The sequence below is a fragment of the Neoarius graeffei genome, chromosome 4 (assembly GCF_027579695.1).
Source record: "Neoarius graeffei isolate fNeoGra1 chromosome 4, fNeoGra1.pri, whole genome shotgun sequence".
In the NCBI taxonomy this organism is placed as follows: Eukaryota; Metazoa; Chordata; class Actinopteri; order Siluriformes; family Ariidae; genus Neoarius; species Neoarius graeffei.
Window position 1 is genome coordinate 100,867,882 of NC_083572.1, and position 15,153 is coordinate 100,883,034.

A 15,153-nucleotide genomic window follows, 5' to 3' on the forward strand; every position below is an offset into this window, starting at 1 on the left:
ATGGTCCTGAATAAATGAATGTATACACTCACCATCCACTTTATTTGGAACATCCATCCATCCATCCATCCATCCATCCATTTCATCCATCCATCCACCTGCTGTTTGATGGCATTCTCTAATCAGCCAATCCCCTGACAGCAGCGGCACAATGCATCAAATCATGACGATACAAATCAAGAGCTTCAGGTAATGTTCTTCAAACCAGGCTTGTAGTATTTAAGTCCGACTCGTGCCCTAATTTTAAGGACTCGTGACTTGACTTGGACTTGAGCACTGATGACTCGGACTCGTAAACTGGAGACGAGGACTCGGATCATAACGTATGGACCTGTTCATACGTCATGTTCAGGAACAAACTAACGTTAATGGCGCTAAAATGCCTGGAGAGAACACCCCTAGGATTGTCCGCTTTGCTTATACAGGCTTCTCGTGCAGTGGGGAAAAAAAAAAAAATGCACCGCTATGTGTTCCATATGTAGAAGAACTATCGAGGAGACGACGGGGACGACCTCGAACTTCAATCGTCATTTGGCAAGACCACACCCAGAGAAGGAAGTGACACGGTACGTTCATTGTCCTGTTGATAGCGGACAAGGCTTACTGAACGATGAGCTAGCTAGTGTTAACCCTCTCTCATGTTATTTGCCCTGTTGATAGTGGGCGGGGCTTGCTGAGCGATGAACAAGCTTTTTATCCGTAGCCTGTTAACTAAAATGGAGTCGAGCAGTAACGTTAGTCCGACACGGTAGCAGAGACGCTTTCACATAAAGGCAGCAACAGCCACCATCAAATGGTGCGGTTGGAGTCTTGTTCTCAGATTCGACTCAAAATTACTGGTGACTCGAGACTGGACTCGGACTTGAGGTTTCGTGGCTGCGTCAAACGTCAGAATGGGAAAAATTGTGACTTTCTTTCACTGTGGCACAGGTGATGGTTTGAGTATTTCAGAAGCTGCTGATCTCCTGGGGTTCACACACACACAACAGTGTCTAGAGTTTACACAGATAGAATGGTGCGAAAAACAAAAAACATCGAGTGAGTGAGAGTTCTGTGGGTGGAAACAAACGCCTTGTTGATAAGAGAGGTCGGAGGAACATGGGCAGATTGGTTTGAGCCTTTGTGCCCGGAAGGATATAGTAACTCATAGCAACTCTTTACAACCGTGGTGAGCAGAAAAGCATCTCAGAACGCAACAGCAGAAGAACACATTGGGTTCCAATCCCGCAGCCAAGAACAAGTTCCTGTTAAAGCGGCCAGTGAGTGTGTATTGTTCATTTTGTGTGATGACTGAGTGTGGGGCTCTACTGAGCGCGTGTTGAAGCAAAGCTCCTGATTGGTCAGCTGCTGTACTAGATGTTAAAACCCAACACACACGATACACAGATGACGCGACTTACTTTCAACACAACTTTAATAATCATTTTCCAAGTGTGTATACAAAGCATGTTTTTAATCTGTACAGATCAGGGAAACATTTATTTCAAAAGCATCTCACAACTGTTCGTACCTGGAAAGTGCAAAAAAAAAAAATTACAATTCAGACTGAAACAAAAATCATGCTGTACATACAGTATATATAAATAAGCACAGATACACACACACACACCCATTGGTGATGTTTAAATCACAGGTCTGATACGACTGAATCGGATTTGTTAAATAGATTATTTTTTTTTTTTACTTTGTGGAATGCTGCTGGAGTTGAAAGGTCATGAGCAGGTCATGGCTCTAAATCATGACAGGAAGTCTGGGAATTAAAAAGGCACTTAACATGGGAAAGGAATTTAAGAAATTAAAAGCTAATAAACAACAATAAACATCATCATCATCCAAAAGACTCTCAAGTGTAAGAACATCATTCACCATTTAAAAAAAAAGAAAAAAAAAAAAAGAGGCGTCTAAAAAGTTGTTTACGATGACTGGTCTTGTAGTGTTTATTAGCTTCGTCCCCATTTGCAGCTTGACGACAGAAACAGGAAGCACTTCAACTGAGCAGGTTACAGAAAAAACAAAAACAAACAAAAAAACCCCAAAACCACCACACACACCCAAGAGCTGCATCCCAAACGCTGCCGATTTCTACGAAGCCCAGACTCATACATCAGAAATAATTTTATAAACTCTAATAATGTCTCATAAAGCTGTAATAAATCAGAGTGGTGCTGTTGGAAAAAAAACAACAATTAAAGATGATGTAGTGTAATGAAACGGTGCTCCAGCTCCAACCCCAAGTGCGTTCTCTTCCTATAAAAAAAGCGTTTTATTCCTCGTACACCACAGCGATCTGCCAATGATTACGATTTGTAAATGAATTTATTAATGAACGACTTTTTTTTTTAACCATTTATCATTAAATTTCATGTTTTGCACCGTCCACGAGACCCTAGTTCCTGTTATCACTTACATTACAGCAGCTATAAACAAACAGTCTCTCTTTTCCCCAGCTCTCATAGGAAGGGGGAAAAAAAGTCGCAGCTTGTCATGTTACCGAGAAACCAAAAGTGCAAACTCTTGCTCTCTCTTTTTTTTTTTTTTTAAAGACTGTTACACTGGCACTGGAGACTCCTTCCATAAATGTGAAATGAGTCTCACTTTACAGAAAACTTCACGACGTCAGCAATGACCAGTCTCTCAACTCCGTTCACTTCAGCTTAGATGATGTACAGCGTCCATCATACGAGTCCCTCTGAACCCCTGAGCGGTTACTATAGAAACGAGAACGTATTCATATAAACCTGTCGTTTACATTCCACCCTTTCTGTGGAATAATATGCGAGCGACAGACAGACAGACAGACAGACAGACAGAGAGAGAGAGTTAGATCGAGAGACACAGAGAGAGAGAGAAAGATAGTGAGACAGATTGAGAGACAGACAGATTGATAGATAGATAGACAGTTAGATAGAGAGAGAGAGAGATAAACATATTGAGACAGTTAGATCAAGAGAGATAGTGAGATAGATAGATATGGTGAGACAGTTGATTGAGAGAGAGACAGATCAAAAGAGAAAGATAGTGAGACAGATTGATAGATAGACAGTTAGATAGAGAGAGAGAGAGATAAACATATTGAGACAGTTAGATCAAGAGAGAAAGATAGTGAGATAGATAGATATGGTGAGACAGTTGATCGAGAGAGAGACAGATCAAAAGAGAGACAGAGAAAAAAAGATAGTGAGACAGATAGACAGATAGATAGATAGATAGATAGATAGATAGATAGATAGATAGATAGATAGATAGATAGATAGATAGATCGAGAGAGAGAAAGAGATAAAGATAGTGAGACAGTTAGATCAAGAGAGAAAGATAGTGAGATAGATATGGTGAGACAGTTGATCAAGAGAGAGACAGATCAAAAGAGAGACAGGAAAAAAAAGATAGTGAGACAGATAGATAGATAGATAGATAGATAGATAGATAGATAGATAGAGACAGAGAGAAAGAGATAGTGAGACAGATTGATAGATAGACAGTTAGATCGAGAGAGAGAGACAGATCAAAAGAGACAGATCGAAAGAGAAAGATAGTGAGACAGATTGATAGATAGACAGTTAGATCGAGAGAGAGAGAGACAGATCAAAAGAGAGACAGATCGAAAGAGAAAGATAGTGAGACAGATTGATAGATAGACAGTTAGATCGAGAGAGAGAGACAGATCAAAAGAGAGACAGATCGAAAGAGAAAGATAGTGAGACAGATCGAGAGATAGAGAGATACTGAGACAGTTAGATCGAGAGAGAGGGAGAGATGGTGAGACAGAGATAGACAGACATGGTGAGAGTAAGATAGACAGACCGATAGAGAGAGAGAGAGACTTGTGAAGTTCTTGGTGTTCCTCCTGTAGCTGTAACCCCATGTTGTGTCCTGAACAACCTTTACAACTAATAATGACCTCTGAATAAATAACAACTCAAATATAACACACCTGCAATATTCTGAACAATTATACACCCTAATGTCATTAATAAACAGCAATCTGACAAAAAAAACAAAAACAAATTATGAACACACACACGCTTACTTCCTGTCCCTCCTAGATTAAACACACGTGTCTTCATCAGTCATTAATCAGTAATTTCCATGTTACAAAAAAAAAAAAGTGTCAATAAATAACTAGTGAATATAAACAGATGGTGTTTTACAGTTTAAACAGACTCAGGGAGAAGTGAAGGTCACTAAAACACTCAGATTTAACGTTTAGAATTCATTTCGGGCGGTTCGTAACCCTGACGCTGATCTGTGGGCTTTCTACCCAGGTCATTATTAATGATGAAGGCTGTACAGGCCACAGGACGGAGCGATGCTGAACAGAGATACCTGACGGACTCGAGGACATCACGGGAGCGTTATGAGGCATTATTACAGACTTTTATAGATAAACAAACAAACAAACACCGTAGCACTTTCTATGAAGGCCATATATGACGTATGAATCCATTCATAACATGCCATCATGCATTTATAAAACACCAAACACTTCCATTTAATTCTTTATAAGACTCCATGACATTTACAGCACTGTTTATAACGCACGTATGAATGGATACAAGTCAGAACACATTCTATCTCCTCATAATGCTTCGTGTTATTGATTTAAACCATAAAGTATAAATGTAGACTGTAATGCTCATTGCGATATAACATGACACGGGCTTGTTCATGCTGATATGACCTTCACAGAAAATGTTACCTCAATCAAGGAATTACTGATAAACGGTTATAAAGGTTTATGAATGATGAACATGGGCTTCGGGACAGCTGAGAAGAGAGATTTTGTGGGACGATGTGGATTAATAGAGCGACAGCACGATCCAGCGTTTTGGGATACGCCCTTTAAACCAGAGTAAGCATCAGGGCATCATGCCGCCACACGGGAAGCACACGGCATCACTGACATCATCACGAGAGAGACAGCGAGCGAGCATTTCACACTAAACACGATCTGATAAGAGACTAGAGACACACCGATCCGATAACAGCACATCGACACGCCACGTTCTGTTTCGCATCCAGAATACAGGATGCGAAAAATATATGTGATGCCCAAAAAATCTGAAATATTTCATATATAATATATACACAGTGTGTAAACATTAAGGCTGGATGAGACACCAAAAATATAAAATCACAGCATATCATACGATACAGATACGACAGAAGATCCTTCATGATACAAAATATATTTAGAGTTAAAAAAAAGATCTTCGACTTTTTTTTGCCTCCTTTCTTCGTGAAAAAATATCCGTCCCGAGATGAACTGTTCCGAATTTAGTTTTACAGTTTCCTGGAGGTTTTCAGGAAAAATATACAGTAACTCCTCCAAATCACTTTAATTGAACATAAATCAGAACTCTATTTAGTATCATACAAAAACTTTCTACAGCATAGCAAATTATTATTTTTTTCAATTATTATTATTATTTCAGTCTCCAATGAACACACTGGCAATTAAAAAAAAAATCCATTTCTTTTTTTTTTAAATTATATTTTCTATCATTTAATTTGTTTGTAATTTTTTTTTTTAATTTTGGGTAAAGTTATATTTTATTTTTTAATTTATTTATTTTTACTCACGGACAATCCATTTTCGAAAAATCCACTAAATTCAAATGACATGCAATTTTAATTAATAAAAATAAATAAATAAATAAAAGTGATCGAGAGACACAGAGAGAGAGAGAGAGAGAGAGAGAGAGAGAGAGTGAGACAGATTGAGAGACAGACAGACAGATCAAGAGAGAGAAAGAGATAAAGATATTGAGACAGTTAGATCAAGAGAGAAAGATAGTGAGATAGATAGATATGGTGAGACAGTTGATCAAGAGAGAGACAGATCAAAAGAGAGACAGAGAAAAAAAAGACAGTGAGACAGATAGATAGATAGATAGATAGATAGATAGATAGAGAGATAGAGAGACAGAGAGACAGAAAGAGAAAGATAGTGAGACAGATTGATAGATAGATAGACAGTTAGATCGAGAGAGAGAAAGAAAGAGAGATAAAGATAGTGAGACAGTTAGATCAAGAGAGAAAGATAGTGAGATAGATAGATATGGTGAGACAGTTGATCGAGAGAGAGACAGATCAAAAGAGAGACAGAGATAGATAGATAGATAGATAGATAGATAGATAGATAGATAGATAGATAGATAGATAGATAGATCTGTCTCTCTCTCGATCAACTGTCTCACCATATCTATTTTTATTTTTTTTTTGGATGTGTGTTTTCGGAGTTGATCCATGAAAGGGTTAATAAATAGGCCAAAAAAAAAGAAAAGGCCATGAAGTGCGTCACACAAGGAGAATGAACTGTGACGTGCATTATACAGACTGCAGAGCTTCATTTCTTGAGTGATATTTTCATTAGTTACGTTTATCCAATTAAAAAAAAACCAATAATATAAAAAAATTAAAATAAAAAAAGAAACCCATATATTTTTAAAAACCATTTTTAAAAAAATATATTTTCCCAGGTTTGCGAATGACAGTTGATCTCTTCGTCTTTAAGACCTGCACAAGAAACCCGTTTTATTAAAAATGTATCTGCAAAAGCTAGTGTTTAAAGAAAAAAACCCAAACCTACGACATTAATATTATACTTTCTAAAAAATAAGTTGTTCCTTGTTTAAAAATGCAGACTGGAGTCTGTGTGAGGGACGGGATGGGAGGTTAGTGTTGGAGAAATACGACCTGTGTGTGTGTGTGTGTGTGTGTGTGTGTGTGTTACTTACAGAAAGTGCACTGTGACGTCATTTTCTACGATTTCAGGATTAAAGAAACAAAATCACCCGCGACCCGAAAACGCACAGAAATACACATAGAGGTCGTCTGTAATATTTATATACACTGGCTTCAAAATCTTTTGTACACACCGTATTAATTAGATTTTAAAAAAAGTGTTCATGTTAAATCTAAATCTTTCTTAAAAAAAAAAATATCCAAGTGAACTGAGAAACATCTGACATTTCATTTTACTTGGGGGGAAAAAAAATCTAGACATATTTGAAAGATTAAGGAATAAAACGTTGAGGTTGTGTTCTAACTGGAAAACAATCAATCAACACCATGACAGCACATCCTGAAGTCTTTTATTTCACGACATCATACTTTCTATCCATTTACAGCTACGCTGAAAATCCGAAGAAGACGCTCCTGTTTTCACTTACAACAACAAACCATTCCTCCGCAACCCTTCTATGATCAGCCTCTCGCCGTTTTGTTTTCCTCTCGAGAGTAAACATAAAACAAAGCGCAAAAACATGTACTGTCCCAACGCGCCGACGCTTTACCGACTCCTTCCGGGAAATCTTAAATAACCTTCGGACAGAAAACGCGACCATATCGACGACCAGACGGTTTCGCTGTTAAACAAGAACACGTACTGTAATCCTCTTTAGATTGCGCTGATCACGTGCGGCGTCCATCGTGTACAAGTCCCTGCTTTAGGTGTTACCATAGAAACGATAACGTGTTACATATTCCGATTCGACCAATCAGGTGAAAGAAAAGTCCGGAAGTCTGTCGGTCGTGACAAACCACGGTGAGCTGAACGTAAATTTGAGGAGAAGAAGAAAAAAAAAAAGAAAAAACAGGACTCGGTGTGTCTCTGTGTCTTAACATTGATGATAAGAATCAAGTTGAATCCTTCAGTTAAGGAAGAGGAAGTCCACACACACACACACACACACACACACACACGAGACTGAAAAGCAGTTGAGTAACTGAGTCGTGTGGAAGTAGACTGTCCTGCATAGTAAACCATCGCCGAGTGCATGGCTTCACACTGGAATAAAGAGGACGAGGACGAGGGCAGCGACGGCGATAGTGACAGTAACGGCGATTGCGACGGCGGCGGCGCCTCCCCCGGAGCGTACAGCGTGGCGTACGTGGCAGTTCTCATGCTGTATCGTGGGAAGACTCGGACGACTGGACAGTCGTCGTGTTACGGAGAGGAATGTACCATGAGCAGTCTTTGGGGGAGGGGCAGGGGAGGGGCGGGGTTATTGCTTTACTGCTGAGAGTTATGAGTGAAGCCCTTCATCACTGTAGTGTCGAGTTCAAAATCACCTTCATTCAAATAAATAATGGAGAATTCAAGTAACAAATCAAAGACATTCAGACAGTCTCTCTCTCTCACACACACACGACAGTGCCCAGCCTTCCTATGGATGCATATTGTGTGTGTGTGTGTGTGTGTGTTTAAGAAACAAAAGGCCACTGAAAACAAATGGAATATTCACCACACACACACACAATATGCATTCATAGTGGCATTAATGATATGTGTGTGTGTGTGTGTGTGTGTGTGTGTGTGTGTGTGTGTGTGTGTGTGTGAGAGAGAGAGATATGATTAGGGTAGTAATGGAACCCGACACACTCAGCTGGACGTCAGCGCCCGCGCCAGTCCAACACACTCGTCTCCAAGTGCACAACACACACCGCACTTCCTTCCTCGCTCCATCCCGATTGGTGAATGGCTGGGCAGTGGGCGGAGTCAGACCTGCTCCTGGGTGGGATACTCGGTCTCTCCGGATGAAATCTGAGTCACGCGTTTACTGGAACCCCAGAGCTTCCGTGTGATCTGACCCGAACGCGTCTGAGAGAGAGAGAGAGAGAGAGAGAGAGAGAGAGAGAGAGAGAATATGCAGGGGAAATCAAGATGAAGAGAAAAGAAGCCAAGGATGAAATGGAGAGGAAGAAGAAAAGAACATGACGAACATGATCACAGGAAGAGACAGAGGACGGAAAAACAAAGAAAGGGACAGGAGGCAAATAAAAAAAAAAAGCAACGGGTAGAAGGAGCAGAGGAAGAGGAGGAAAAAGAAGAAAGTGCAGAAAAAAGGGAAGGAGAGAAACGGGAAGAAAGAAGAGACAGAAGATGAGCAGAGGATGAGGAGGGAGAGAAAGAGAAAAAGATGATGAGCAGGACAAGTTGATTAAAAAAAGAAGGAGAAGCGAAGAAGAAGAAGAAAAAGAGAAGAAAGGAGAGATGGATAGAGGTCAGAAAAGGAAGACAAGAGAATGAGGAGATTAGAATAAAGAAAGGAGATGAGAAAAAGGATGAAGGAGGCATGAGGGAGATGAAAGGAATCGCAGCAGGGAGGAGAAAGTATGAAAAAGGAAGAGAAAAGAAAGGAGGTGAAGGAAAAGGAGATAAAGAGAGGAGTGAGGCGAAGATCAGATGAAACCGGTTTCAGTTAAACGCATCAGCTTTATGGAATTATCTTCAGATTAAATTTCCATCTATTTTTAGTGATGTTTTATTCCCTTTATCGCTCAGAGTGTGTGTGTGTGTGTGTGCGTGTGTGTGTGTGTGTGTGTGTTACCTCGGCTGGTTTGCCCACTCCCACCACAATCAGTTTTCCGTCCTGCAGCCCCAGTAACACGTGAGACTGCTCCTTCGGCACGGACACGCATCGGATCGGCACACGCATCGCCACGGGACACACACACAGCGCCAGGCTGCCATAGCAACCACAGGAAACAACATGTCAGTCAGAATACACAGGCTGGATAAACAAACAGACTGGGGAATAGAGCGGAGAAAAGAAAAAAGAAGAAGAGAAAAACAGAAAGAGAAGAAACAGGAGAGAAAAGAATAATTAAAGAGAAATAAAAGGGGAAGAAGAGAAATGGAGAGAATAAAGAACTAAAAGAGGAGAGAAGAGAAATAAAGGAGAAGAGGAGACAAAGGAGAACTAAAAGAGGAGAGAAGGAGTAATAAAGGAGAGGAGAACTAAAAGAAGAAATAAAGGACAGAAATTAAAAAGAAATAAAAGAGAAAAGAAATAAAGGAGAAGAAAAGAGAAAGAAAAGAGAAATAAAGGAGATAAATAAAAAAGAGGAGAAATAAAGGAGAAGAAAAATGAGAACTAAAATAGGAGAGAAGAGGAGAAATAAAGGAGGAGAGGAATAAAGGAGGAGAGGAGGGGAGGAATAAAGGAGGAGGAGAGAAGAGGAATAAAGGAGGAGAGGAGGGGAGAGGAGGAATAAAGGAGGAGAGGAGACAAGGAATAAAGGAGGAGAGGAGGAGAGGAATAAAGGAGAGGAGAGGAGGAATAAAGGAGAGGAGAGGAGGAATAAAGGAGGAGAGGAGGAATAGAGGGACGGAGGAATAAAGGAGGAGGGGAGAAGAGGAATAGAGGAGAGGGGAGAAGAGGAATAGAGGAGAGGAGAGGAGGAATAAAGGAGGAGAGGAGGGGAGGAATAAAGGAGGAGAGGAATAAAGGAGGAGAGGAGGAGAGGAATAAAGGAGGAGAGGAATGGAGGAGAGGAGGAGAGGAATAGAGGAGAGGAGGAGAGGAATGGAGGAGAGGAATAAAGGAGAGGAGGAATAAAGGAGAGGAGGAATAAAGGAGAGGAGAGGAGGAATAAAGAAGAGGAGAGGAGGAGGAATAAAGAAGAGGAGAGGAGGAGGAATAAAGGAGGAGAGGAGGAGGAATAAAGGAGGAGGAGGAATAAAGGAGAGGAGAGGAGGAATAAAGGAGGAGGGGAGGAATAAAGGAGGAGAGGAGAGGAGGAATAAAGGAGGAGAGGAGGAATAAAGGAGGAGAGGAGAGGAGGAATAAAGGAGGAGAGGAGGAATAGAGGGGAGGAGGAATAAAGGAGGAGGGGAGAAGAGGAATAGAGGAGAGGGGAGGAGGAATAAAGGAGGAGGGGAGAAGAGGAATAGAGGAGAGGAGAGGAGGAATAAAGGAGGAGAGGAGGGGAGAGGAGGAATAAAGGAGGAGAGGAGAGGAGGAATAAAGGAGGAGAGGAGGAATAAAGGAGGAGAGGAGGAGAGGAAAGGAGGAATAAAGGAGGGGAGGAATAAAGGAGGAGAGGAGGAATAAAGGAGGAGAGGAGGAGAGGAAAGGAGGAATAAAGGAGGGGAGGAATAAAGGAGGAGAGGAGGAATAAAGGAGGAGAGGAGGAATAAAGGAGGAGAGGAGGAGGAGGAATAAAGGAGGAGAGGAGAGGAGGAATAAAGGAGGAGAGGAGGAGAGGTTGTACCTGTACAGGTCTCGGATGGACAGAAAGCCCTGCTCGCTGCCGGTGATGATGAATTCTCCCGACACACACACGTCCGTCACCTGCTCCTTCAGCGGCTCGCTGCACAGGTGTTTCCCGTTCACCGAGTACAGGTGCAGCGTGTTCTTATCCTGAACATCACCACAGCAACCACATCAACACCAATCCCATAATGCACTGCAGGAGACTGCTCGGGGAAAAGGAGCTCGGAACGAAACCCCCGACGTTACTCCCGCTTCACTATAATCATCATCATTATTATTACTCCTCCTCCTCAGGCCGAGCAGACGTGTTACGCTTGTTTTAGTCTAAAGTTCGGTTTCGTCCACACGTGAAAACTACTTGCAACCGTGTGTTTTATTGCCTCGCTCAGGAAGCTGCTATAAAATCGAACCTTTGCGTGATAACAGGAAAACGCGTCTCTCTCTCACGCTCATGTAGCAACTGATGATGTTCTTTATTGTGGGCGTGGCCTGTCCAGTGTTAACAATAGCTACGCATAGCTGTGTGTGTGTGTGAGATATACATGTGTTTCTAGATTAACTAACGCACTTATCAGTGTGAAAATCATGTCGGATTTAGCTTTGTTAGCAGATTAGCAAGCGCACGTCCGTCAACCATCTGCTGTTTTCTTCCGAGTTTTATATATTTTTTTTTTCGTAAAGAAAGGTCACATGAGATCAGGATGAGATAAAACTATGGTTATCAGATTATCATCCGTTTTAAAATGATTTGCAGGTAGGAAGTACGTAAACTTGAGTGCGGAAGTGAAGAAACGGACCACGGAAGCCATACGACTGGTCCGACCAATCACGCGAGGCCAGTCGCTCGGATTTGTTGCTTCACTGCATCATCGCTAGTTTGCACAGAATGAAGAAACTCAACTGTCGGTTGCTGCTTTGTCGCACGCGCATGCCACCGGCGTCGCACAAATCCACATCGCTGCTGCTCCAATGAGGAAAACACTTGTGTGTGTTGATAACGAGTGTGTGTTCGGATTCTAATGAGTGTGTGATTCCACCGAGACTGAGTTTACACCAAGGTGCTGATTGGTCAGTTGGTTTAACATCAACTACAACCCCGATTCCAAAAAAGTTGGGACAAAGTACAAATTGTAAATAAAAACGGAATGCAATGATGTGGAAGTTTCAAAATTCCATATTTTATTCAGAATAGAACATAGATGACGCATCAAATGTTTAAACTGAGAAAATGTATCATTTAAAGAGAAAAATTAGGTGATTTTAAAGGTCCCATGGCATGAAATTTTCACTTTGAGGTTTTTTTAACGTTAAAATGAGTTCCTCTGACCTTCTTAAGTCACCCCAGTGGCTAGAAATTTCATAATGTGTAAACCGAACTATGCCCAACATTTGAGAATGGCGCGTCAAAACGGCGCGTTGATAAGCTCTTCCCTTTACTACGTCAGCAAGAGAGATGATCCCCACGCCCCCCCCCCCCGGATTCCCACCCACTGTATGGATTGCCCGCCCAGTTGTAGTGAGGAGACCATAGAGGACACAACATGGCATCACCTAAGCGAGCGAAACATGGAAGTTGTGCTGTACATGGATGTGACAACACAGAAAGGAGTCTGTTTTTACTGCCGACGGGAGAGCCCCTGAAGATGCAGTGGCTTAATTTTATTTACTCCAATAATACGCCGTCGAGTCTACCTAAGACGGTGTATGTTTGTCGGAAGCATTTTCCTGATGAATGTTTCCACAACTTGGGACAGTACAGTGCAGGTTTTGCACATCAACTGTCACTGAAGCCTGGGTCCGTACCAAGCATCCCTGCCGCATCAGCCACAAACAGCGAACAAGTAAGTGTATAACTGTTAAGTCGTTTTGCCGTGTTTTAAAATCGGTGCCACGTTAGCCTTGCAATGGCTACATTAGCTGTGCAGCTAACCGCTTCCTGCAGTTAGCCAGGTACTCTGCGCTACAAAACCAAAAAGCACGCAGCATGCTCTGTTATAATAGCCAATCAAAACAGTTTTTACAAAGACACCCACACACTTTTTTTTAAGTCACTCGTTCATTTTATTTGTTTGTTTGTTCAGTAAAAACCCAAACATTTGTCGAATTTATTTTATTTCCTCGCGTCGCACCTTAATGACGTCAGCGCGCTGTATTTTTCCCTTCGCGGTTTGTTCCTTCTCTCTCGCCATAGTAAGACACCCACATCCGCTTGTTCTGACCCACTGGAGGTAGCGTCACAGTGCTGTTAGCCAATCAGAGGTAACACGTTTACATGCCATGAATATTAATGATAAGACCCGTCCCTACCCTCTACCCTTCCCCGCCTCCTGCTTCTCATTAGCAAAACAACGCACTGGAAAAAGCGCTGAAATGGGGCTTTCTCCCAGGAGGCTATATCTACGTGCCGAGGGTTCATTTCGAGAAAGGCTGCGGATATAACATCCGGAAACCTCCACGAGCCCGTTTAAAGCATCAACAAACCACCATGCCATGGGACCTTTAAATTTCATGGCAACAACACATCTCAAAAAAGTTGGGACAAGGCCATGTTTACCACTGTGAGACATCCCCTTTTCTCTTTACAACAGTCTGTAAACGTCTGGGGACTGAGGAGACAAGTTGCTCAAGTTTAGGGATAGGAATGTTAACCCATTCTTGTCTAATGTAGGATTCTAGTTGCTCAACTGTCTTAGGTCTTTTTTGTCGTATCTTCCGTTTTATGATGCGCCAAATGTTTTCTATGGGTGAAAGATCTGGACTGCAGGCTGGCCAGTTCAGTACCCGGACCCTTCTTCTACGCAGCCATGATGCTGTAATTGATGCAGTATGTGGTTTGGCATTGTCATGTTGGAAAATGCAAGGTCTTCCCTGAAAGAGACGTCGTCTGGATGGGAGCATATGTTGCTCTAGAACCCGGATATACCTTTCAGCATTGATGGTGTCTTTCCAGATGTGTAAGCTGCCCATGCCACACGCACTAATGCAACCCCATACCATCAGAGATGCAGGCTTCTGAACTGAGCGCTGAGAACAACTTGGGTCGTCCTTCTCCTCTTTAGTCCGAATGACATGGCGTCCCTGATTTCCATAAAGAACTTCAAATTTTGATTCGTCTGACCACAGAACAGTTTTCCACTTTGCCACAGTCCATTTTAAATGAGCCTTGGCCCAGAGAAGACGTCTGCGCTTCTGGATCATGTTTAGATACGGCTTCTTCTTTGAACTATAGAGTTTTAGCTGGCAACGGCGGATGGCACGGTGAATTGTGTTCACAGATAATGTTCTCTGGAAATATTCCTGAGCCCATTTTGTGATTTCCAGTACAGAAGCATGCCTGTATGTGATGCAGTGCCATCTAAGGGCCCGAAGATCACGGGCACCCAGTATGGTTTTCCGGCCTTGACCCTTACGCACAGAGATTCTTCCAGATTCTCTGAATCTTTTGATGATATTATGCACTGTAGATGATGATATGTTCAAACTCTTTGCAATTTTACACTGTTGAACTCCTTTCTGATATTGCTCCACTATTTGTCGGTGCAGAATTAGGGGGATTGGTGATCCTCTTCCCATCTTTACTTCTGAGAGCCGCTGCCACTCCAAGATGCTCTTTTTATACCCAGTCATGTTAATGACCTATTGCCAATTGACCTAATGAGTTGCAATTTGGTCCTCCAGCTGTTCCTTTTTTGTACCTTTAACTTTTCCAGCCTCTTATTGCCCCGTCCCAACTTTTTTGAGATGTGTTGCGGTCATGAAATTTCAAATGAGCCAATATTTGGCATGAAATTTCAAAATGTCTCACTTTCGACATTTGATATGTTGTCTATGTTCTATTGTGAATACAATATCAGTTTTTGAGATTTGTAAATTATTGCATTCCATTTTTATTCTCAATTTGTACTTTGTCCAAACTTTTTTGGAATCGGGGTTGTATAACATCAGTGTGTGTGTTACCTTCAGTGTGGCCTTGCCCTCCACACAGGTGTGTACCACCACGTGGCCCTCCCAGGACATGGCCAGGTGTGTGACACACACAGGCAGAGAGCTCTCGCACGGGGGACGCAGCAAGTGCAGGTACTGTCCTCTCCTCACTGTGTGGATAATCACTGTGCCGTCCTACACACACACACACACCCCAACACTTTGTACC

General features: G+C 42.0%; 1 protein-coding gene across 2 annotated transcripts in view; it reads right to left on the minus strand.

The window, feature by feature from the left end:
- Positions 1–8,292: 8,292 nt before the first annotated feature.
- Positions 8,293–15,153, minus strand: part of nbeal1 (neurobeachin-like 1) — a 176,409-nt gene continuing 169,548 nt past the window's right edge. For both annotated transcript variants that reach the window (XM_060920052.1, XM_060920051.1), the window contains 4 exons: positions 14,958–15,119; positions 10,999–11,147; positions 9,333–9,468; positions 8,293–8,602 (listed from right to left, as the gene is read on the minus strand). In XM_060920052.1, the coding sequence (XP_060776035.1) occupies positions 8,501–8,602; positions 9,333–9,468; positions 10,999–11,147; positions 14,958–15,119 (549 nt within the window). In that variant the 3' untranslated portion in view covers positions 8,293–8,500. The remainder of the gene's footprint in view (positions 8,603–9,332; positions 9,469–10,998; positions 11,148–14,957; positions 15,120–15,153) is intronic.